This window comes from Brachyhypopomus gauderio, chromosome 8 (assembly GCF_052324685.1).
Source record: "Brachyhypopomus gauderio isolate BG-103 chromosome 8, BGAUD_0.2, whole genome shotgun sequence".
NCBI lineage: Eukaryota > Metazoa > Chordata > Actinopteri > Gymnotiformes > Hypopomidae > Brachyhypopomus > Brachyhypopomus gauderio.
In genome coordinates this window covers 3137501-3163558 of record NC_135218.1, presented here as the reverse complement: position 1 = coordinate 3163558, position 26058 = coordinate 3137501, and the positions used below count along the sequence as shown (strand labels likewise).

At 41.0% G+C, this 26058-nt stretch overlaps 2 protein-coding genes and 1 long non-coding RNA gene across 7 annotated transcripts in view; 2 read left to right on the top strand and 1 right to left on the bottom strand.

The window, feature by feature from the left end:
- LOC143521209 (uncharacterized) lies at positions 1-14979 on the top strand. Of its 5 annotated transcripts, XM_077013825.1 has the most exons (5): positions 30-117; positions 222-291; positions 386-473; positions 2904-3007; positions 7159-14979. In XM_077013825.1, exon 5 carries the CDS (start codon positions 9093-9095, stop codon positions 9645-9647), a length of 555 nt encoding a protein of 184 aa, XP_076869940.1. In that variant the 5' UTR covers positions 30-117; positions 222-291; positions 386-473; positions 2904-3007; positions 7159-9092; the 3' UTR covers positions 9648-14979. The 5 variants fall into 5 exon arrangements, 1 of the variants encoding a protein (XP_076869940.1); XR_013132695.1 differs by lacking the exon at positions 222-291; XR_013132694.1 differs by lacking the exon at positions 2904-3007.
- LOC143521210 (uncharacterized) lies at positions 14554-16586 on the bottom strand. Its single transcript, XR_013132698.1, has 3 exons — positions 16412-16586; positions 15658-15746; positions 14554-14678 (listed from the first exon to the last, which is right to left on the bottom strand). It is a non-coding gene; the product is annotated as an uncharacterized LOC143521210 (long non-coding RNA).
- The window catches only part of mmp24 (matrix metallopeptidase 24), a 32635-nt gene continuing 22940 nt past the window's right edge, over positions 16364-26058 (top strand). The window contains exon 1 of the mRNA XM_077013824.1: positions 16364-16848. Coding sequence (XP_076869939.1) covers positions 16723-16848 — 126 coding nt within the window. The 5' untranslated portion in view covers positions 16364-16722. The remainder of the gene's footprint in view (positions 16849-26058) is intronic.

The window sequence follows — 26058 nt, the reverse complement described above, 5'->3', positions numbered from 1 at the left end:
TGTGCATCAAGCAGTGGAAACAAATTCAAATCAAACTGATTCCAAGGCAGCAGCAAAAAGTGGAACATGCCAGCTACACATCGCAATGGTTTTGGGAAGCTCACTCTAACTAAAAAGGTCAGTGATAGAATTCTGTTAAAATGTTAACATAAAAGAACTAGATGTCTCTTCCAGTGTCACATAATTGCTGCAGATTTGTTAGCCGCATGTTTTTTTTACAGCAAACCCACTGTTACCACATCATAAAGGTGCTCTGTTGAAGTCAGATCTGGTAACTGTGGAGACCAACATGTATGGAAATATCATGGTCAAGATTACTTGCACTTTGTGAGATGCATTACTGTGTTGGAACTAACTGCCAATTTACCTAACCTTCATGTTTTAGACTGTGGGAGGAAACCCACACAGACACAGTGAGAACATGGAAACTCCACTCAGATGGGGACTTGAACCCAAGACCCCAGTGCTGAGAGGTAAACGTGCTAACCACCAAGCCACCAAGTGAAAAGTCTTCTGCTGTTGTAACCCATCTACCTCAAGGTCTGCCATCTTCTGAGAAGCCTTTACACTGAGTTAGTGTGGTTAGTAGTTAGTAGTTACTCTAGTCTTCCTGTCAGCTTGAACAAGTCAGGTGATCTTTCTCTGACCTCCCTCAATAACAAGGTGTTTCCCTGCTGAACTACTGCTCACTGAATGGAGTTTTTCACACCATTCTTTGCTAACTCTAGAGACCATTGTGTCTGAAAATCCCAAGAGATCAGCAATTTCTGAAATATTTCAACCAGCCCATCTGGCACCAAACAACCATGCCAGAGTGAGAGACACTCAGATCACATTTTTTTTCTCCATTGTCGTATTTGATGTGAATGTTAACCAAAGCTGATGGCCTGCAGCTGTATAGTTTATCACACTGTGCTTCTGCTACATGATTGGCTAGCTGGATAATTACCAAAAATGAGTATGTATACAGGTGTTTCTAATAAAGTGGCTGATGGTTGTACAGCATATGTATAAAAATATTTCTTATACGTTAAGCACTTAGTATGTGGATTATGGAAATATGCCAGGCATTCTGAACTGACATAAAGCTGCTTTTATATGTGACAATGGAGAGAGAGATCCGGCTGGACAAAAGAAATCATCCCATGCCTTGTTCTTCTCTAATTTTAGAATGGTGAGATTTAGACGCTTGTGTGAAGGCACATGTTTTCCGTTTGTATGCATGAATGGAAGGACTGAGCCATTTCAGCCCAGCCCTCCTGAGAAGGAAGCAGCCAGAGAGTGACCACTATGGACATTACGGCCAGCTAGCTGTTCTGAATGGTCACTGAGTGAGGTGACTCTTCATAGGCCATCAGTGGTGATTGGCTGTAAGTTCTGCAGCAAAGTGCTTGTAAAACCCAGGTTGTGGTTTTGATTCTCAGCAGCACGCACTGTGTGATGTATATATTTATAAATGTCGAGAAGTCTCTCTGGATAAAAGTGCCTGTCCAATGTTGAAAGTTTAATATAATATAATTTATGATATTTAACATAGAGAGTAATCTTTATTATTGCCTTACCGGGAGATTATTAGGTTTTACTGTCAGGTACTCTCAGAGTCCCGCTTTAGCTGTTGGAGGCTCACACAGCAAGTGAAAGCACAAATAATTGGACATTCTAGTACTCTTTTCACAGTGAAGCCTACATCATCCAGAATTACGCTTATTTCACACACTGAATGTACTTTAGTGTCTAAAGTAAAAGTGAATATAATTCCATTTGTTGGAAATATAGATTTTTTTTTCCAATTTGAGTGTAAATTTCCATGGTGCTGACATTTTAAATGGTATGACTAAGTTTTTCAGTTGAAATAATAAGCACTTATTTGCTTGCTCGTGACATGCCCTGGCAAGAAAATCCTAGGACAACCCATGAGTTTGGTGTGGAAAAGAAGCCAAACCTCCTTAAATCTCAGGCCAATGAAGTATCCATGTGTGGATGCAATGCAAAATGATAATAAAAAATAATACAACAATAATTCAATATGTTGCACTGGTTTGATGACCAGTGATATCTCTGTGACCTAGAAATAATTGCTCGGTCTCTGCTGAAGAATGTACCAGATGCCTGACAAGATGTGCTGAGACTCGTTTAAGCTCCTGAACATGTAAAATAGCCTCGAGTAATTCGGTATATGCATTTGTTGCCATTAGCAGCAAAAGTAAAGGCCTTTATAGATTATTTTTAAATGCAACATTTTCAGTCCCAGCTATAAAACTGTGTTGTGTTATAATATTATTATATAAGTTATAAGTTTATGGCCTGAAGAACATTGTATAACCTTTACAGAATGCTACTAGACATGGCTAAAATGTGTTTTTTTATTGTTCAATGAAATCTCTTCTATTGAAACATGGTGACCTCATGTGGTAAGGAACAGAATTACATCAAACTTTAAATGAGAAATTTATAGAGATGTCAAATAAGCTTGTTAAATATATGTATTTACCTGCACTAATGCTAAAACCAGCGTCAGGCTCCATCTCGACAGTCAGCTGTACATCACAGGTTTAGGGAACGCCTGAGTTTTTGATGAAATGACTCTAGTCTAGTCTCACAGGACATTTTTTTTACATATCTAATTCATTTTATAAAGCAGGGAGCAAAAGCATGAAACCTCTGTCCATTCAAAATAGTAAACTGCTCTCAATTAGATTTTATATTTCATGAAATCTTTCTGAAATCACAAATCTTTTCTGCAGAATATTCTCAAACACTCCAGAACCACACTCCAGAAATGCATTTCTGAGCTTAATTTGATATGCAAAAATGCAATTAGATCACAACATTATCTAGGTCGCTGTGTCTTTAGGCTCTTAATGACTCATTTTGCTTTCACTTCTATGGTTCTGCCTTAACAGACACAGCTTAAGATGAATTCAAGGACATTATGTGAGAATACTGAATGCTAGTTGTGTTATTGATGGCCCATACTGTGTCCACCAATTCTCTCACAGAGCACAAGGTAAGCACATTCCCATAAACCATCTATATAAAGTTTATAAAACTCACATCTTCAAATGTCCAGTTTGAATTGTCAAACAACCAATCAAATGAAAATAGAAACACACACAAATTACTGCACTATATTTTTACACATTGTATTCACAAACCCCAAAAGCTTTGATTGTGAATGTCAACTAAATGTAGTAAAATGATTTAAATTGTTGCCATAAGAATATTAGTATAAGTCAATTTGGTGTTTTTTCAATTCACCTTAACAGAAATTTCATTCTGGGTGATATAATGAACACACAAGTTTACTTGTTCAGCAACATATAAAAAACAGATAATAAACCTGGTCATATACAAAGTCTGGTCATGCACTAAAGTGTAAGTACAAAGTTCCCCTCAAACATATAGGAGGGGAGGATCATCAGTAATGTGGTTGATTGGACTGCACGTTCTTGGCACACTTCACTGCTTTCTCCTTTTCAAGAGCAATCAATATCTAAGGTACTTTTGTGTTGATACATTAAGGTATTGATCTGGTCTTCGGTTTTCAGGCATACCAATGCCATATCAAATATCAATATGTCATCCCTCTGGCATTATTTGACACAGATTTGCTTCCCGTCTGCATTTACCACTTTTTTTTTTAAACAAATGTCACTCTTGTGCTTATTTGAGGTGTCACTTATGCATTTGTATATTTTTACATGCCAAAGAGTTGTAGAGAATTCCTGACTTTTGATAAACCATACAGCCATTTGCTGAAGCTTAAGACATTTGATGGTATTTCATGGACATTTGGATGCCCTTTGTAGATGCTTTATTCATGATTCCCAGTTTCTTTCCAGCGTTTTTGAAGAGATTAACTTTAAGATGGCGTCTGAGCTGCCTGTCAGAGACAGGGGATAAAAACATGATGATCAGCAGATCTGAGGATGAACCAAAAAAGTCCCTATAGAAAGAAAGCTGAATGGTGAAAAAGGGGAAGAGTCTTTAAAAATCTGTCCTTGTCAGAAAATTGAAATAAGCAAGGACATTTAACTTTCAATGTAGGAATGGTGCTAAAATACGTGAAGGTGCAGTTTTATCTTCAGTTCCACCTCAAACCTGGGCAGAAATTTGCAAAGCAAACGATACAGTGAATGCATAATGTATACACAATGGCTGACTCACCCTTCCAGTGGGAGGTTGTACATTTTTTTCGGTACTCTCAGACCTTCTACCAGAGACCTGGAAGTTTGAGGGTGTGGCACAGTATTTCCACTGGTCCTAGATTCTCTCATTTGACTCCTCTGTTTTAAATGACACACACATATACACTCACCAGCCACTTTATTAGGTACACCTGTCCAACTGCTCATTAACACAAATGTCCAGTCAGTAAATCACATGGCAGCAATTCAATGCATTTAGGAAGACGATCTGCTGCAGTTCAAACCGAGCATCAGAATGGGGAATAAAGGTGAATTAAGTGACTTTGAATGTGGCATGGTTGTTGGTGCCAGACGGGCTGGACTGAGTATTTCAGAAATTGCTAATCTACTGGGATTTTCACACACAACCATATCTAGGGTTTACAGAGAATGGTCCTAAAAAGAGAAAATATCCAGTGAGTGGAAGTTCTGAGGGCGCAAATGTCTTGTTGATGCCAGAGGTCAGAGGAGAATGGCCAGACTGGTTCAAGCTGATAGAACGGCAACAGTAACCCAAACTCGGTCGTTACAACCGAGACATGCAGAAGAGCATCTCTGAACGCACAACATGTCAAACCTTGAGGAAGATGGGCTACAGCAGTAGAAGACACACCGGGTGTCACTCCTGTCAGCTAAGAACAGGAAACTGAGGCTACAATTCGCACAGGCTCACCACAATTGGACAATAGAAGACTGGAAAAACGTTGCCTGGTCTGATGAGTCTCAATTTCTTCTGCAACATTCGGATGGTAGGGTCAGAGATCAGACTGGTGGTGGTGGTACAATGGTGTGGGGGATATATTCCTGGCACACTTTGGGCCCATTAGTACCAATTGAGCATCATGTGAATGCCACAGCCTACTTGTGAGTATTGTTGCTGACCATGTCCATCCCTTTATGACCACAGTGTACCCATCTTCTGATGGCTACTTCCAGCAGGATAACACAGCATGTCATAAAGTGCGAATCATTTCAGACTGGTTTCTTGAACACAACAATGAGTTCATTGTACTCAAATGGCCTCCACAGTCACCAGATCTCAGTCCAATAGAGCACCTTTGGGATGTGGTGGAACGGGAGATTCACATCATGGATGTGCAGCTGACAAATCTGCAGCAACTGTGTGATGCTACCATATCAATATGGACCAGACTCTGTGAGGGGTTTCTGGTACCTTGTTGAATCTGCCACAAAGGATTAAGGCACTTCTGAAGACAAACCCAGTACTAGCAAGGTGTACCTAATAAAGTAGCCAGTGTATATGGTTGTTTAAAATGATGTTCACATACTTAACCTGTATTTTTTATCCTGGTTACTTGCTTCAACTGGTTGCCAGTGGATGTACCAATGTTGTTGATGGATGTGCCATTACTGCCAGTGGACAGGCTGACTCCTCCCTGAGGCTCAACATCTACATTGGAGGGACTGTGACTGCTCGACCTGGAATTAGAACTATAACTGGAACTATAAAACTATATTAGAACTATGAATATGGACTTTTACTTGTGGGCTGCTTAATGGAGGGTGGGTTTCATTTTGAGTCTTGGTCCTCCCAAGTTTCTTCCTAAACCCTGACTAGGCAGTTTTTCCATTGCCACTGTCGCCCCGTCTTGCTCATTAGGGAACTGGACCCATACGATTAAGCTGCTTTGTGAAGACATGTGTTGTAAAAAGCGTTATATAAATACATTTGACTTTGACCCCCAAAGTGAGGGTGTAGCTCCAACAGATCTGGACAGATCAACACCTGCTATCTCTGCCCAGAAAAGTGCAGTCCTGAGGAAAGCTAAGATACTGCACAGGACCCTCCATAAACACCAGTATCGGACTGTGCATTTCACACCTAGGCATTCAGCATTGCTCCGTCTGAATCAATCTACCCCTCAGAAACTAATTTATGGTTATAATAACCATCTTAATATGCAGAAATATAGCATAAAGAGCCATTGCATCACAGACAGATAACCCCTGTAGCCTGCATTTATTGATACGTTTATTGATGCGTTTATTGAATAAATAAACCAGGGATGAACAAGTCTTTTTCTGCAGCTATAGCAGCGACACACATAAAAAACATCAATAATGACCCCATAAACTTGCAATATCATTTAGGAAAATGGCAACATTTTACTCACCAAAAATCTCCTCCTCTCTTTCCTCAAAAACAGTTCAAATACAGATCTATTCTCTTCAGTTCCATCAAGAAGTCAAGTCAAGTCAAGTCAAATTTATTTATATCATGCTTTTCACAACACATGTTGTCACAAAGCAGCTTTAAAATCGTATGGGTCCAGATCCCTAATGAGCAAGCCAAAGGTGACAGTGGTGAGGAAAAACTCCCTATGGTGGTGGGGATTAGGAAGAAACCTCGGGAGGACCAAAACTCAAAAGGGAACCCATCCTCCATTGGGCAGCCTGTTTGCACAAGTCTGTATTTGTGGACAAAAGGTGGTTCTACAGATATAGTTAAAGTTCTTGTTCCCCGGCCAAGTAGTCAAAGTCCCTTCGTTGCAGATGGTGAGCCTCAGGTAGGAGCTAGCATCAGCACGTCCTTTTCTATCGCCAACGAAACTAATGCTGAAAGACTTTCAGCATGATAGAAAATTGTCTACCACTAAAACTAGCAACTGCTAGTTGGTAACCTGAACGTGGTGGACAAATCCTTTTCCTGGTTATGATAGGCTAGCTAGCGTCAGAGTTGTTTGACCTTTCTTAACAATGTGTGTGTGTGTGTGTGTGTGTGTGTGTGTGTGTGTGTGTGTGTGTGTGTGTGTGTGTGTGTGTGTGTGTGTGTGTGTGTGTGATATCACCTTGACTCACATATGAGCTTAAGTGATATCCCATTCCTAATCTATAGGGTTCAATATGACGTTGGTTTTAACCATTCTTCCAGAAGTGCATTTGTGAGGTCACATACTGATGTTGGATGAGAAGGCCTGACTCTCTGTCTCCGCTCTAATTCATCCCAAAGGTGTTCTATCAGGTTGAGGTCAAGACTGTGCAAGCCAGTCAAGTTCATCCACAACAGACTATACCATCCATGTATTTATGGACCTTGCATTGTGCACTTGTGCATAGTCATGTTGGAAGAGGAGGGGACCAGCTCCAAGCTGTTCCCACAATGTTGGGAGCATGAAATTGTACAAAATGTCTTGGTATGCTGAAGCATGAGTATGCTGAATGAGTTCCTTTCACTGGAACTAAGGGGTCAAGCCCAGCTCCTGAAAAACAACCCCACACCATAATCCCCCCTCCACCAAACTTTATACTTGCAGAAATACTGTTCTCCTGGCAACTGCCAAACTCAGAATTGTCCATCAGATTGCCTGATGGAGAAGCGCAATTCGTCACTTTGCACTATGCACTTCAGCATCCGCTTTGTCAGTTTACGTGGCCTACCACTTCCTATCACTTCATGGCTGAGTTGATGTCATTCCCAACCACTTCAATTTTCTTATGAAACAGCTCATTGTGGAATATCTAGGAGACATTAAAGACATTTCACGACTGGATTTGTTGGATGGGTGAGCAATATAGTGTATACAGTGGGTTGCAAAAGTATTCATACCCCTTGAACTTTTCCATATTTTGTCACATTACAACCACAAACATAAATATATTTCACTGGAATTTAATGTGAAAGACCAACACAAAGTGGTATACAATTGTGAAGTGGAAGGAAAATTATACATGAATCAAAACATTTTTTACAAATAAAAAACTAATAAGTGCGACGTGCAAAAGTATTCAGCCCCATTTTCCCTGAGTGCAACCAATTGCATTCAGAAGTTGCCCGATGACTGCTAATGACTCAAAAGGGTCCACCTGTGTGTAATCTAATCTCAGTACAAATACAGCTGCTCCGTGACGGCCTCAGATGTTGGTTAAGAGAATATTGGGGAGCAAACAGCATCATGAAGTCCAAAGAACACACCAGACAGGTTAGGAATATGGTTTTGGTGAAGTTTAAAGCAGGCTTAGGTTATAAAAAGATTTCCCAAGCTTTGAACATCTCACGGAGCACTGTTCAATCCATCATCCGGAAATGGAAAGAGTATGGCACCACAGTAAACCTGCCAAGACAAGGCCGTCCACCTAAACTTACAGGCCGAACAAGGAGATCACTGATCAGAGAGGCAGCCAAGAGGCCCATGGTGACTCTGGATGAAATGCAGAGAGCCACAGCTCAGGTGGGGGAAACTGTCCACAGGACAACAATTAGTTGTGCACTACACAAATGTGGTCTTTATGGAAGAGTGGCAAGGAGAAAGCCATTGTTAAAAGAAAACCATAAGAAGTCCCGTTTGCAGTTTGCCAGAAGCCATGTTGAGGACACAGCAAACATGTGGAAGAAGGTGCTTTGGTCAGACGAGACCAAAATTGAACTTTTTGGCCACAATGCAAAACGCTATGTGTGGCGGAGAAATAACACTGCACATCACTCTGAAAACACCATCCCCACTGTCAAATATGGTGGTGGCAGCATCATGCTCTGGGGGTGCTTCTCTTCAGCAGGGACCGGGAAGTTGGTCAAAGTTGATGGGAAGATGGATGGAGCCAAATACAGGGCAATCTTGGAAGAAAACCTGTTGGAGTCAGCAAAAGATTTGAGACTGGGGCGGAGGTTCACCTTCCAGCAGGACAACGACCCTAAACATAAAGCCAGAGCTACAATGGAGTGGTTTAAAAAAAAGAATATTCATGTGTTAGAATGGCCCAGTCAAAGTCCAGACCTAAACCCAATTGAGAATTTGTGGCAAGATCCCAAAACTGCTGTTCACAAAACTGCTGAGTCACCTCAGACCTCAGGTCCACCATGCTGAGGACCCACTGCAGTTTGCTTACAGGGAGAAGGTGGGGGTGGAAGACGCCATCCTCCATCTCCTGCACAGAGCTCACTCTCACATGGACAAGGGGAGCGGTGCTGTGAGGGTCATGTTCTTCGACTTCTCCAGCGCCTTTAACACCATCCAGCCCCTACTGCTGAGAGACAAGCTGGTGAAGATGGAGGTGGACATGCACCTGGTCACCTGGATCACTGACTACCTGACTGGGAGTCCACAACATGTCAGGATCAGGGACTGCTCCTCTGACTCAGTGATCAGCAACACAGGAGCACCACAGGGGACCGTCCTCTCTCCAGTCCTGTTTACCCTGTACACATCAGACTTCAAATACGACTCGGAGTCGTGCCACATGCAGAAGTTCTCTGATGACACTGCAATTGTGGGGTGTGTAAGTAATGGACAGGAGATGGAGTACAGGAGCCTGATTGAGGACTTCGTGGTTTGGTGCAAAGCAAACCATCTGCCATCACCAAAACCAAGGAGATGTGCATGGACTTTAGAAGGTCCAGGCCATCCCAGCAGCCAGTCTCCATCGATGGGGTCGATGTGGAGAGAGTTACGTCTTACAAGTTCCTTGGTGTGCACCTGGATGAAAGGCTGGACTGGTCAGTGAACACCGACCACCTCTACAAGAAAGCCCAGAGCAGACTTTACTTTCTTAGGAGGCTTGCGTCCTTCAGGATCTGCCAGAAGCTCCTGCTGATGTTCTACCAGTCTGTGGTAGCCAGCGTCCTCTTTTATGCTGTAGTGTGTTGGGGAGGCAGCATCAGCAAGAGGGACGCTGGACGTATTGACAGGCTGGTGAGGAAAGCTGGTTCTGTGCTGGGTTTACAGCTGGAGCCCCTAACACCACTGGCAGAGAGGAGAGCCCTCAACAAACTGCTAAACATCATGGACAATGTTCACCACCCTCTGCACAGTACAATCACCCAGCAGAGGAGCTCATTCAGTGGCAGACTGCTGTCCCAGTCCTGCTCCACCGAAAGACTCAGGAAGTCTTTTGTCCCCCAGGCCATTAGACTGTTCAACTCCTCTCAGCATAGCAGACTACAAACGTTGTGACACCTCCAACCCGGTCACTCTAATGGACATAGCCCCTTATCATACGTAACACCCTCCTGGTACCATACCTCTTTTTTCCAGCATTTTCAGTTTTTTATTTTTTTATTTTTATTATTATTATTATTACTATTATTATTATTATTATTTTTTTTTTCTTACCTGTACTTTTTCACTTTACTACTGTATTACTGCACTACTTGCACTACCTGTACATTATTCCAATGCTAATTTTGCTGCTGTAACTTTTGCCATGAGAAGTCTATTTTATTATATTATCTTATATTATTTCATTTTTCAACTTTAGGATTTTTAAACTGTTTACCTACTGTATATTTTTTTATCTTTTCTTCCCTTTATAACCCTATGTGACTATCTGTTACTGGAATTCAGGAATTTCCCTCTGGGATCAATAAAGTATCTATCTATCTATCTCTATCTATCAAACGCTCTCCATCCAATCTGACTGAGCTTGAGCTGTTTTGCAAGGAGGAATGGGCAAGAATTTCAGTCACTAGATGTGCAAAGCTGGTGGAGACATACCCTAAAAGACTTGCAGCTGTAATTGCAGCAAAAGGTGGCTCCACAAAGTATTGACTCAGGGGGGGCTGAATACTTTTGCACATCGCACTTTTCAGTTTTTTATTTGTAAAAAAAATGTTGATTCATGTATAATTTTCCTTCCACTTCACAATTGTATACCACTTTGTGTTGGTCTTTCACATTAAATTCCAGTGAAATATATTTATGTTTGTGGTTGTAATGTGACAAAATATGGAAAAGTTCAAGGGGTATGAATACTTTTGCAACCCACTGTACATATAATTTGGGGAAATTGTACCCAAGCACATGAGTTTCTAGGGAAACAGGACATTTTGGACAAAAATCCATCATCAAGCAATGTGCATTTGTAGAAGGAGAAACCAATATGTGTGTGTGTGTGTGTGTGTGTGTGTGTGTGTGTGTGTGTGTGTGTGTGTGTGTGTGTGTGTGTGTGTGTGTGTGTGTGCGCGTGTGTGTGTGTGTGTGTGTGTGTGTGTGTGTGTATCATGGCTGATGAAGATTGAAACATCAAACTGTGTCAGAAACAGGATGTTTCACCTGCACTTCACTGCAATTCACTGACTTTACCTGAGGAGAGTGGAGAATATAGGACTGTTGGACAGCTACTACACCAGCTAGTCCAGTGCAGGGTGGGTATGGGAACTATGGATGACTTGACATCTAGATTAACATTGAAACAACGAGTAGCTTAGCATTCCAACATCTGCAAATGACAATTGCTGTCACAAATAGAGATTAACAAGATACAACACCAATGCTATGGCAAAGGGGAACCAGGACAACGGGTCTACATACTGTATCATCATCATCACAATTGTGAACCCATGCACCAAGCTCAACACCATCCTGAACATCCTGGCTAAGCTGCGCATACAACCAAGAGCAAGTGTCAATTCACTATGGACATTCACTACTGTGACCATCACTGAGACAAACCAGCTGATACTTTCCACAGCAACACTGATACTTGACTCCACTTCCACTGTGGAGAAGGAGGCCAAAGTATAGCATCACCGAACTGTTGGCTGTCAGAACTGCAGAAAGGCCATGGAGAATGTTCAACAAACCCAAGGCCTTGGAGACAAAGATGAACCTGAGATTCGGGTCCGGAAGCCTGCCTGAAGGTACACAAGGGAGATAGATGCTAGGATGGTCTCTCACACTCATCCAAAGTGTACAGGCAGCCTGAGAACAGACCCACCAAATCTGTAGATAGTTATTGAATCTGAGAGTAGACCAAGCAGTAGAAACTGTCTAAAATATGAAGAGCTCCAGGCCATGACATGACTACTTGTGGAACACGTAATGGCCAGCTACACTCCTTGAACATCAGACAGCACAAATTGACCAGCTGCTAACTGATGGAACCCACCTTGAAAGGTTAACCAGAGGCTGGAGAGTCCTGATCCTGAAGAACCCACAGAAAGGTGCAGTTCCTTTCAACTTCCATCCAACAACCTGCCTCTGCCCAACATGGAAGCTCCTGTCAGGCATCATTGCAGCTGAGAAGGCACGTGGCTTAGTACTTGTGCAGGGCCGAGAAAGGCATTGGCAAGAACACCAGAGGAGCCAAGCTGCTCCTAGATCAAACAGTCACTTCAGATTGTAAGACCAGACAGGCATTGATTGAGTACAATAAACCCTGTGATTCTATGCCCTACACATGCGTGCTGGTATGTTTGAGGCTGTATATCATCAACAGGACTCTAAGAGCCTTCATCGAGAAGTCAGTGGAGCTGTGGAAGATGACTGCAGGACAACTTCAGGTCAATAGCAGCAGTCACCATCATGTGCAGGATTTACCAAGGAGATGCCTTGTCCATAGGCCTGAACTCCCTCAATGAAGTCCTCACCAAGAGAGGCTATAGCATGTATAGCAACCATCACAACCTCCTCAGTCACCTCCTCTACGTAGATGATGTCAAGTTGTATGCCAGAATTGAAAGAGACATCAACTCATTAATTCATCTCACCAGGGTATACAGCAACAATATCTGAATGTCAATTGAACTGGCTAAGTGTGTATAGGATGGTTACAATAAGAGATAATGTAGCTAGAACTGAGGGGATTGTACTACCACATGGTATACAAGTACCTTGGAATTCCAAAAGCAAATGGAGAAGACCTCACGGAAAGAGACTACAGCAGCTACCTACCAGGAGTGAAATTACAGCAGCTACCTACCAGGAGTGAGACTACAGCAGCTACCTACCAGGAGTGAGACTACTGCAGCTACCTACCAGGAGTGAGATTACAGCAGCTACCTACCAGGAGTGAGACTACAGCAGCTACCTACCAGGAGTGAAATTACAGCAGCTACCTACCAGGAGTGAGACTACAGCAGCTACCTACCAGGAGTGAGACTACAGCAGCTACCTACCAGGAGTGAGACTACTGCAGCTACCTACCAGGAGTGAGATTACAGCAGCTACCAACCAGGAGTGAGACTACAGCAGCTACCTACCAGGAGTGAGACTACTGCAGCTACCTACCAGGAGTGAGATTACAGCAGCTACCAACCAGGAGTGAGATTACAGCAGCTACCTACCAGGAGTGAGACTACAGCAGCTACCTACCAGGAGTGAGACTACTGCAGCTACCTACCAGGAGTGAGATTACAGCAGCTACCTACCAGGAGTGAGACTACAGCAGCTACCTACCAGGAGTGAGACTACAGCAGCTACCTACCAGGAGTGAGATTACAGCAGCTACCTACCAGGAGTGAGATTACAGCAGCTACCTACCAGGAGTGAGACTACAGCAGCTACCTACCAGGAGTGAGACTACAGCAGCTACCTACCAGGAGTGAGGCAAGTTTCTCCTCCAGTATGTTTAAAGGAACTGACACAAATATGCTTACTTCAAACTCAATCAATTGTGTCTTCATATAACTGGCTATGCGTGTGTATGTGTGTGCATGCGGCCACGTGCGTGTGCTACACCACAGCTCCAGATGGAGGGAGTCTGAGAAGAGGCCCTCCCCACACTGCTGCTCTTGGAAATGCTGGCTTGCGCCCCACTGTTTTCCCAGCATGGAGCAGAGCGCTTCCAGGGGAGGCTATGGCTCTGTGCATTGTGACCCAGATATGGCTCCTCTACGCTGGGCTGCACGTCCAACAGAGCCTGTCTTTCCTGCTTATACCCCTCCACAAGACCTCAGCAAGCAGACATGCTGTGACCTCGCCGATCAGGCTGGTAGCACGGATGCTGCTGTTCTTGTGGTCTTGCAACACAATTCAGACTGAGCTTATAATATTTGAATATGATTTATCATATACAAAGTTGGCTTTCGTATGTATTTCTGTGCTTTGTTTTCTGTGCTTACTTCCATATTTCTGTGCTTTGTTTTCTGTGCTTCTTTCCATATTTCTGAAATATTTTTTTTTGAGTCAGGTCATCCCAAAAGGCTGTCCTGAAAATTCAGGCCTGCCAGAAAGCAATGGTGTATGCTACAATAGACATGCATAATTTGAGACATGCTCTGAAAATCGGATTAGCTACACGCTACCCAATCCATAATTAATTTATTTTGTAATAATAAATGTATGGAATGAATACAATGATGTTAAGTCATGTCTGTTTAGAAGAAGTGTCAGACTGCAGCTATGCAATTTTCATATAAAATTGAGTGTGGAAAAAAAGCACTTACAATTTGCTTGGGGCATGTGATTATCATAAACACTAGCTCCTACACCCATTTCAGTAATGTTTTAATGACACTGGTAGACACTACATAAACATCCATTTGCGTTCTTCCCCTGAATCATAAACTGCAGCACAATTTTGCATATCTGAATATGTTTTACTTTGAACAGTTTTCCATCAGTAGGTTATGCTGTGACTAACTGGAACCTTTTAAAGTCCACACAGGCTCTAGATCCCACTTACCCTCAAAATAAACTCCGCAAATCTGAAATAATGGTGTTACCAGGAAAAGAGCGTCAATGTTGCTGTGGAGACTTGTGTGGTAGTCTGGCAGGTTCTGTCAAATCAACCTTGCAATCACTTCACCAGCATTTGCTGAAAATAAAATAACAATGAAATGGCTTTTACTGTAACTAGGTATAATGAATTAAGCAAATTAATGCAAAGGAAATGTAATTTTGAAATGTTCCTAATTTTAACAGTTATTAACAGTTAACAGTATTGGTCTGATCTAAGTGCTCTGTGTTTTCTATTCTGTTCCTTTATGTGACCTATGAATCACAGTACATAACAGATGAAAATGCTCTTAGAACATTTGTGTTTTATGTCTTTCCATGTTGTAAGCAGATCATGGCATTTTAATTGCTTTCTAAAAAGAAACTGACTTCAGATTTTACTCTATAGTGTATGTTTGTAATATAGATGGACACTGCATAGCATCACATAATGGCTTTTATAGCTGCATAAAGGCACTATATGTATCTTTATTGTAGTGCAAAATGATAAAAGCCCTGCATGACGTTTATGTTATCGATGTTTTTACTATCCAAGATAACACAATAGCAGGGTAAGTTCTCATGTCTGGATACCACTGAAGGCACAAAATGAGGTGGCAGTGACGACAGCTGTTTCATTGTGGTGGTCTGAGTTTGGACATTTGGGCCACAACTCACTGTACAGTGCAGAGTACAGGGACATTTGAAATAACACTTCTCTGGACAACCATGGAGCAAAATACAGTCAAAAGGAGGGAGGTTTGACCAGACAGGTAACTACACAGTCTGCAGACGAGACTGAATTTAGAGATTTAAAATAAACAGGAAGTCACTATGACTGTGGTAGAATCCAGCCAGTCCATCCCAAATGTAGTTTATATTTCTACAATGATGGATTTCAGAATATAATTATAAAGTATAGTTTAAAATAGTATTAAACCACGTTAAGCAATAAAACAAACACCTGTTGTGTTTGCCCATATAGCCTACATGACGGCAGAGTTTAGTTTTATGTAACACATCTGGTTCTAATATTCAGATATTTACAGAGATCTTAGATTACGATTAGGTTGTCCAACCATGAAGTCTGCAGGGTGGGAGAGCATCAGAACAGTAGCTGGACACCCTGGGATACACTGCAGTACACCAAAGTCACAGAGCCTTTGTTCTGAAATGGAGAGAAAAAAAATAAAAGCTCAGTATAAACAACCTAAATACTTTTGAAGATCGCTGTAAACAAACTTACAAACTTACAAAAGACTTACAAACAAATTATTGCAAGCAAAATGTGATTATGGCTTTAAAGATGCTCCCAGAGGAGAAAATGAGCGCTAAAGAGAAATTACAAGCTCTCAGCTGAATTTTACATTTTACATTTCACTCACAGCATATTTGCTCTTTTATGCTCCCACACATGCACACTGAAATTTAAATGAACTTTTGCCATGAAAGAATATTAGGATGTCTGTAATTACCACAGGCATAGCTGTTTTTGTTGTGTTAATATTTGTAATGTTTATATGAACCCCAAAACAGGAGTCATCTTTAATCTTTTCAATATATTTGGGGATTTTCGGGATGTACATTGGTAAAGTTCTGTAGCACATATTCCTATATGGTCAATAGACCTATGCGTCTTCCAAAGTTCCCTCATTACTTATAAACCTTACGTTTACGCGTACGTACACACGCGCATGTATGTCATGTTGCTGTTCAAGATTAATGAACTACCGTCTGCATTAGCGCAGGACGCGTACTGTACTCACGACTGATAGGTTTACTCTTAAAGTGCACCGCTATCCACCTTAATAATGAAGTATATAGCGGATCTACCTGCACGCGCCGCTGGAGGGTGAGCGCGTGGGACTGCGCGCGCCGCTGGAGGGTGAGCGTGTGGGACTGCGCGCGCTGACTCCCGTTGACACGGCGCGTTTGGGCTGAGCCTCGCACGGTTCCGTCCCCTTCGTACCACTTTAAGAACCCGAGTCTGCGCCATGGATCTGCGAGTTTAGCGGTTGGTCTGCGGTGAAAAAATAACCAGATAAAAACGGGGCATAAAAGTAGGTGCATTGTTTAGACGGAGGAAGGACCACAGGACACAAGACTGGAAATCAGCGGAGGTTGGAGGGATTGTGGGGACAGTCATGGCGGGGGTGGGAGCGAAGGGGAAGAGGACTGGACTCCCGGGTTTCTGTTGGAAGACCTGCTATTTTCACATTTTATTCTGGGTCGTATCCGTTTGCGGAGAAGAGAGGACCTTCATTGTTGAGGTAGGTCAGGAGAGTCCGTTCGTGCACCGTTTGAGAAGACACGAGGCGTATCCGTCAGACGAGCCTCGCCTTCGTTCTGGACGCTGGCTGATATAGGTGCACATTTGTGTATCATATGGGGTAGTTTAAAATAACCAAAATAAAAGGGCCTACTATCCAATTAAATGTCATATTTGTTTTAAAAAAAATCACAAAATATTTATAAACACGTTTGAGTGCGCACTGTGTTTGTATTGTGTACACATTGATGTATTTTGCTTTGCTCATCTGTAGATAAGATGACATTCAGGTAAAACCTCCTTAAGACTCAGACAAAAGCTGCACTGTGCAGTAAACACAGCGACGACAACACGGTAACTCCATCAACACAGCAGTGCGTCTGTAGGCAACTTGACTAAACCGTTTCATGTCATTCAACGTATGAACCTTCATCCATAATCCAACACGATTTTATAGGCTACATAAATGACATGGACTGTGTTTGCGGGAGAATGATAGAGAACAGTTGCGCCACTCTTGCTGTCTTTGCCCTGTGGGAGGCCACGTCATGAACGTTTACCGTTGTGTATTTTAAATACAGAAAGATTATTTTTTTATTTGACCCTCCACATGCAGAAATAGGCTACAGCGTGTCCATGTTAACACATTGTCTACTCTTGATAAAACAAAACGAACGACGCTCTTCGAGCACTTTCAGTGGAGACTGACTGTAATGTTTTCACTTCAAACAAAGCTACCAATATAGTGTCCAGCAGAACTGATGAAGATGGTAGAGACGTCTTCATACCATCATAGTTGGAGTGGATGGGGCAGGGATGACAACAAGAGTCCCATGTGTGTCTGTTCATTGCAAGCTGTACTCTTATTACAGTAGCATATTAGTGGACAAAAGGCAGCTTAGGACTCACTACAAGTGGGTTTTGTTTGTCACTTTGTTTGTTTGTTGTATCACTGCGATATTAGATATTTTTGTTTAGATTTTTGTTATTGTACATTATAAAATAATGCCCATACATACAGCCAAATACTAGCATCAGGTTTTCAGTCGACATATTTTTGTTTGTTGTTCTATGTGTTCAGGTACGCATGCATTGTTTTGTGCAAATTGTTTTCACAAACAACCTTTGTTACTATGGCAGAAAGGGCTATTTTTAAATCAATTACCCGTTGTTTGTTTAGCTCGGATGTTTTGTCTTGTAGCCAAATAGAATCAATTGAAAATGTCCTGTGTTGCCAAAAGCTTTTATTTTTTGTTTGTTTTGTGTTTGCTATGAGAGAATACCATTCTTACATCAAACCTCCACCTTTTGCCAACCCACAGTGTTGTTTCATTCATAAGACCAAAGTGTCCTCCTGAGCGTATGCTTATATAAACAATGCACTTTAACACACAATAGATGCTGGAATATGTAATGATGTAGCAATATAACACGGGCATCATTGTTAGGTAAAATAACAAATAACACTCTGTTAAGTCCGTGGCCTTGTTGTTCATGGCTATGTTAGTGTTTTAAAAAAGATGTATTGTGTTGTCGTCTTTTTTTAAGATATCTGGCATGCCTACATATAATTGCAAAAGCTGCTTTTTTAGTCAGGTGAGGTGTTTTTGCACAAGGTGTTTTTTGTTCTCTCTCTTCAGAATTAAAATTACATTGTAGGACAGAATTTATGTGCCCCTCAAATATCATCATGTCTCTTGTTCCAGGGATCAGATTATATATGATCCAGGGATCATAACGCAATAAATCGTATCTCAAAAACCATATTAACAAGCTGTAACTTATCCTACTACTAGTACCACTGCAGGCCTATTTCTGACCAGTTCCAGAGGTGAAATCGTCTCATACAATACTTCCACCATTGGTGGGGTAGAGATGGGAGGGGGGCAGTTTACCCATTGGAAACGTGATCCATCACGTATGTTTTTATCCATCACATATATTTCTCATCTGACACTTTATTAGAAGTATTAAATAATTAAATATTACTATATGTGGAATATGTGCAGTCCACCTATTGCCATACACAGTTAGTGGTAATGTACAATTAATGCATTCATTCCACTGCTGTTTTGAGATGGTCCACCAATCAAATAATGTCCAATCAGTTTTTGTTGTGCATGGTGGACGTTACAGTCCCATCATTTATAGATGTATTTATAGATAGGCCTATGCCCATGCCTATAGGATCCCAATATAGTGTAAAACAAAAAGGCTAAGAAACGGAGGGACCTCTAGATCCAGACAGATAAGCATGTAGTGGTGAACCAACCCAATGTTGTGGTAGTTGATAAGATGCAGAAAATAGCAGTAGTAATAGATGTGGCAGTTGCAAGAAAAGGACATATCTGAAGGAAGGAATATGAACATTTGGAAAAATACCAGATACTGTGCAAGGTTAACATCAAGGTTGTCCCAGTGATAATAGAAGAATATGTCACCCCTAAACTGGAAGATTAGCTACAACAGATCCCAGGAATGACCATACCAGTCTTTGCCCAGAAGAGTGTAGTCGTAGGACCAATGAAAATCCTGCATCTCAAACTCCCAGGCCTTTGGGAAAAAAAACATATATATATATATATATATATATATATATATATATATATATATATATATATATATATATATATATATATATATATATAAAAGAGTAATTTCCAAAATGTCATGTCTTACATGGTGTTCTTGGTATGCAGTGTTTCATACCTACCATAAGTGGGCTAAGAGAGGACTGGTAAACTCTCGGCTGACTCAAGGATGCCCAAGACTGATAGTATGAATAGTTAAGGCTAGTCTAGTCTGTTTCCACAATAGAGCTACTGTAATTGTTGAAGACGTTCATACTGATTACAGTAAAAAAAGGTGTCAGAACACACCGGTGTCAGAGCATCACCGCTTGCTCTACATGGGGCTGCAGAGACACAGACCAGTCTGAATGCTCATGTTAACCTCGCTTCAAAGTGGCAATAGTGGGCACATGAGCAAGAGAGCTGGGCCATGAAGCAGTGGAAGAAGGTGGTCTGGTGTGATGAATCACATTTTCTTTTACATCATATGGACAGCCTGGGGTGTGAGTGACACCCTGGGGAAGAGATGGCACCAGGATGCACTATGGGAAGAAGACAAGCTGGCAGAGGCGGCGTGGAGCTCTGGGCAATGTTCTGCTGGAAAACCTTGGGTCCTGGCATTTATGTGAATGTTTCTTTGACATGTTCTACCTACCTAAACATTGTTGCAGACCAAGTACATCCTTCAGGGCAACAGTATTCCCAAATGGCAGTGGCCTCTTCTAGCAGAATAATGTACCCTTCCAAACTGCAAAAATTGCTCAGAAATGGTTTTTGGAACATATTAAACAGTTTAAAAAGTTCAATGTGTTGACTCCAAATCACTAAAAATCAAATCATTGCTTTACACATTCTGGCCATATATGGTAATGATATATTGTAATTCCCCTCTCTTTAGCAACAGGGGCCTGACTTGTTACAAATGCTTATTACAACAAACAGGCGAACAGATGACCTGGGTTATTCCTCGGACATAGCGATTTACACCAAGACCCAAGCAGTTACTGTGTCACATTTTTAATGAATAGTCATTGTCAGTGTCTTATGAAAGGGGACATATTGGTCACTGTGCATGTAATAAAAGGTTCATGTGAACCAGTGATTCAGCAGGTAGCAAACAGCTGATGATTTGCTTTCTGGTTTTGCTGCATTTCTATGTTTTAGTTAGATAGGTAACAGTACCAGTTTTTACTGTTGTTATTTAATGTGTTGTATAATTTTGTTATTTAATGGCACATAGAACATAGATGGCAACCTATGATGGATCATATCTACAAACAACATTAACCACATAACCTGTAACGTAATTAAAGTGTTGATGTTAGTCTGTCACCCTTTTCTACACTGAGTGACTCAGGTTATGTATGGCTATGATATGGTCATCAAATCAGGTTGCCAACTCAATAGTTTTACACTAAATGCTAAAGCCCAGATGATAAGTGATACAAAACAATCTTAAATATTTTAAGCTTTAGTCTAAACCTAATCTGTATAAACCATTTTGTTGGGAACAGTTTTCCAACTTCGGTTCTGTTGAGCAGATTGCATATTCATTCACATTGAAATCACAAGAGGTGAACTGTGTGATTAACTGTGAAGATGGTGGCATGTGGAATACGAGTCATGACTTCAATGTTTCAACACATCTGCCCAGTCTACCATCTGGTGGCCTGCTGTGGTAGAATAAAGCTTATGAACTCATTGGCAATAAAGGTGAAGTAGATGATGTTTTGTCAGGTGTGATCATGAGTGTGGTTATTTTAAGACTCAGCTTGGGGTCTGCTGTCCCTGATAATCTTGTTCTTCTGGTGTAATTTGTAATCACAATCAAATCCAAGACTTCCCAAGTACATGGAGAATTTGATGGGATTAAATCAAGAACTTGAGATCTTATTGTCCAAGCATTACTTTAGCACTGTGAACCATAAATCACTTTTTTCATAGACTGGTAGCTGGCAGTGAAATTAATGCTAGAACATTAACATTTATAGATGTGTCAAAGACATGCATGCTTACATTTCAAGCATTCTAGAAAGTGGTATTAGTTCCTAGTATATGGTCCAATTTAATTGCTTTATGCTAATTAGTTGTACCACTGAAACTGCTTGTTTTGCAAAAATTATTTTTTAAAATGTTTCAGGCACATTCTGCAGAATGCTATTTTGATCACTGCTTGAGGGTGTTGCTTCACTGTCATAAATGACTTATTCAACATGATGCAATATACTGGACTGACACATTCCTTGAAAGACTGTCACTGTGTGACATCCATTTTAATTGATTGGCATGTGCTACTTAGCATATTAGCAAAGATTTCTACATAATAATTCACCTAGGCTTACTTGCTTGCCAAGTTATGTATACCTTGTATGAGCTGTATCAAGTCTATGCATGGTTCTCAGCCTTTTGGTGTGTTTATAGATTTATTGATGTCTAGTCTGATTACCTTCCTGTGAAGACATTTTAATTTGTCTATAATCGCAATCATCTCTTGAACTTAAAGGATTAATAATAATTGAGATCTTAACTAATAAACAATCTGTTCTTCAGTGTGAAAACCCATGGAGTTGTGCATACTTTCAGCGAGGTCTCAGATCTATCAGCCAATTGGAGAAATGCTGGATTCTAGAGAAGCAGGACGGCTTCCGCCTCCTTCTGACAGTGTAATTTTAGACAGGAGCAGATAAGCCCCAACAGTTTGTTGGATTTGAATGCAAGCACTCAGCAGTTGTTTTCTATTAATATATGTAGCATGGGTGAAGCTATACAGCAAACTCTCCAATCTCTCTGCTGTGCTGTTTACACTTCCCTTCAGTTTCTTGAGGAATGTGTATTTAAGGGTGTTCACCATGGTAATAGTGGTAATAGTGTATTGTGTATTTAAGGGTGTTCACCATGGTAATAGTGGTAATAGTGTATTGTGTATTTAAGGGTGTTCACCATGGTAATAGTGGTAATAGTGTATTGTGTATTTAATGGTGTTCACCATGGTAATAGTGGTAATAGTGTATTGTGTATTTAATGGTGTTCACCATGGTAATAGTGGTAATAGTGTATTGTGTATTTAATGGTGTTCACCATGGTAATAGTGGCAATAGTGTATTTAAGTGTGTTCACCATGTAATAGTGGTAATAGTGTATTGTGTATTTAATGGTGTTCACCATGGTAATAGTGGCAATAGTGTATTTAAGTGTGTTCACCATGGTAATAGTGGTAATAGTGTATTGTGTATTTAATGGTGTTCACCATGGTAATAGTGGCAATAGTGTATTTAAGTGTGTTCACCATGGTAATAGTGGTAATAGTGTATTTAATGGTGTTCACCATGGTAATAGAGGTAATAGTGTATTTAATGGTGTTCACAATGGTAATAGTGGTAATAGTGTATTTAAGTGTGTTCACCATGGTAATAGAGGTAATAGTGTATTTAATGGTGTTCACAATGGTAATAGTGGTAATAGTGTATTTAAGGGTGTTCACCATGGTAATAGTGGTAATAGTGTATTTAATGGTGTTCACAATGGTAATAGAGGTAATAGTGTATTTAATTGTGTTCACAATGGTAATAGTGGTAATAGTGTATTTAAGGGTGTTCACCATGGTAATAGTGGTAATAGTGTATTTAATGGTGTTCACCATGGTAATAGTGGTAATAGTGTATTTAAGGGTGTTCAACATGGTAATAGTGGTAATAGTGTATTTAATGGTGTTCACCATGGTGATAATGGTAATAGTTATTTTCTGTTACTCTGTGAAGCTGCTTTGGTTTCACAAATCATCCAGGTTGCAGAAATGTCTCCCATTTCATGGGGTGTCTAAGCTGTTCCTAGTTCCTGTTACTGAAGAATAAACTACATGATCAGAATTATGTAATCAGTGGTTAGGGAGAACGCTCTAAACATTGTAAAATGTAAATATGTAAATGCAGTAAATATTCCTCTTTTGTTGCCTTTTTGTTGTGTCACTGCAGAAAGGATAAATTCAACATCTGATTCAACATCTCTGAAGCAATCGTTGCAAGCAGATATATATCACAGTGATCATAATCCTGAAATCAATGTGACCACAACACAACTGGACCCTATAGTTCAGTCCTAATGTGATGCTTTAAGGATCACCACTCCACGCCCCTCCATAACCTATAGTCTGAACATGTAAACACGATCAGTCTAATTCAGAATGTAGCATTTCAGAGGAAATGTTTTTTGGAGACAGGGGATCCTGCAGATTATATTATAGTGCTTGGCCTATATATGAGATATATATGACAACACCATTTATTTTCATTCTTCTTTTAGATTATGATTTTACTCAGTTTCCTGTACAAACTCAGGACCTTTTTCTTCATCCGTATTTCAGCTAGCACTGACAGAAACAATGGTATGAGCACCATTTCCAAACGTGTGACTGTCCTGAATGTGTGTGAAGATGATCGTGTGAAAAAGCTTTGTTTTGTGTGTGTGTGTGTGTGTGTGTGTGTGTGTGTGTGTGTGTGTGTGTGTGTGTGTGTATGTGTGTGTGTTGCCTTTGTTCACTGCTGGCCAGTGTTTTCTGTTTGTTTTTTCTCATACTCTTGGTGATTTTTTTCATTTAAATCACACCATATCTGCATGCCTCTGTGTGTATAGCATACAGCTTTATTGACTTTGGTCGAGTACAGTGTGTTTGAGTGTGCACATACGCGTGGGAGGCTATGGGCGAGGGAGGTGCTAGAACAGAGTCTTCTCTCTAGTTGTGGTCACAATGAAAGCGCTAAACCAAGTTAAAGTCAGTTGCCAGTCGCCTTCAGAAAAGCCACTTGTCCTGAATATGTCTCCTCACCATAACACACCAGAACAAATGGGAGAAAGGCAATATCTCCACTCCTTATGAACTAAAGAAAGACCGTCATTCTTGCACTGTGCTAAGATATCTTGAGTAGCAGTATCGTGAGCTTAAGCTAAAACACTGTTATTTATACTGGGTGTGTCTCACTTGATCTATGATATTAACTTATTGCTCCTCTACTGCCTTTTATGATGCTGCCTATAGTTATATATTACAGTGGCTGTGCTGTTGTTGTCGTTGTACTGATGGCTTTAAAAGTGTACAGATGGCTCTTAGCTACCTTGGTTAGTATTGCAATATTTATAACCAATTAATGAATTAGTAATTATAACAAATTAATAATAGCAATAACTGCATCTGTGAAGTTAATGGTTAGCTGTGAGAGTGGCTTGCTGTGTTTTGTGTTGTTTTGACTCCCTCTGCTCTCCAGACACCAGTCTCCCTCTCTCCTTTGTCTGAGCTTCAACAACATCTCTCTGTATTCGATGCACTGTACGCCACCCATCCCCCACCCCCCACATACTGTACACTCTGCTCTGGTCTTTCTCCCTCTCCCTCACTCTCTCCATCTCCTCCTTCTCTCTCTCTCTCTCTCCCTCTCTCTGTCCATCTCCCTCTCTCGCACAATCTTTCTCTCCATGTACATCTGCCTCCCTCTGTCTGTCGCTTCGCTCTGTTTCCCTCCGTCTCCCTCCCTTTCTCCTGTCTTTATCTCTCTCTCTGTCTCCTTCAGGTGAGGCCATTACTCTCTTTTCTCCCCCAGCCTTCTCTCTGCTCTTTCATCTAGCATCTATATTCCCACCCACACCCCTCCATCTAATTTTCTCTCGGTAAGTTTAGCAGAAACTATTACTTTAGGGCGAGCGGGACAGTATCCATCAAAATGTTTCTGGGTGAAAGTGAAAATTGAGGCTATTTTGTGCCAGGCCGTGTTTTGAGGACACCACCTCGTCTCGTACTGCTATGAGATGGACGAGCATGAAGAACACTTTACCAGATTTCCTCCACTCGTTTATGTCATCCTCCTCTTTCAGCGTTTCTGAGAGGCAGGTGGGAGTGAAGGAGGAGACAGGTTCATATTATCCATTTCCTGTATCATATTGATCTTTTTCATGATGAGATATGAAACTGTCTTTTGAACTAAGACAAAAGATGTGAAGACATTGACATGGAGATCAACACAATTATGCACACATTTGGAGACAAAAAGGAGATGCTGTATGACAGTAACATGTAACGGTAACATGACAGTAACATGTAACGGTAACATGACAGTAACGTGTAACGGTAACATGACAGTAACGTGTAACGGTAACATGACAGTAACGTGTAACGGTAACATGACAGTAACATGTAACGGTAACATGACAGTAACGTGCCTCTCATTTGTTCACATTTCTTATTTTGGCCTATAGGTTCCAGATTTCTCCAGGTTTCTCCTAAAATCTAGGAAAGGAGATAGATGCTTCTTTAATGCTGACAATTCCCTCCCATCCCACCCCATCACGCCTTCAAGCCCCACCCAACTTACTCACAGATAGTTCCATCTAAGTAGGAAAACCTTTCCTTCAGTAGAGAACTACCATTAACACTTGTGGAGTCGAGCATTTTGATTAGCAGTTGCAAGGAAACAGTTTCAAAAGTGATTTGCAGGAACTGTATGGACTGCAAATCATGTGTTATGCTTTCAGATAAATCAATTATGATATTGTTTTAAGCTTTGCTTATTAACTGTGTGCAGAAATAGCCTTTGTCAATACAAGATGGAAAAGGCGTTGGAAGTTTCAGAGTGAAAAGCAATGACACTGTCATA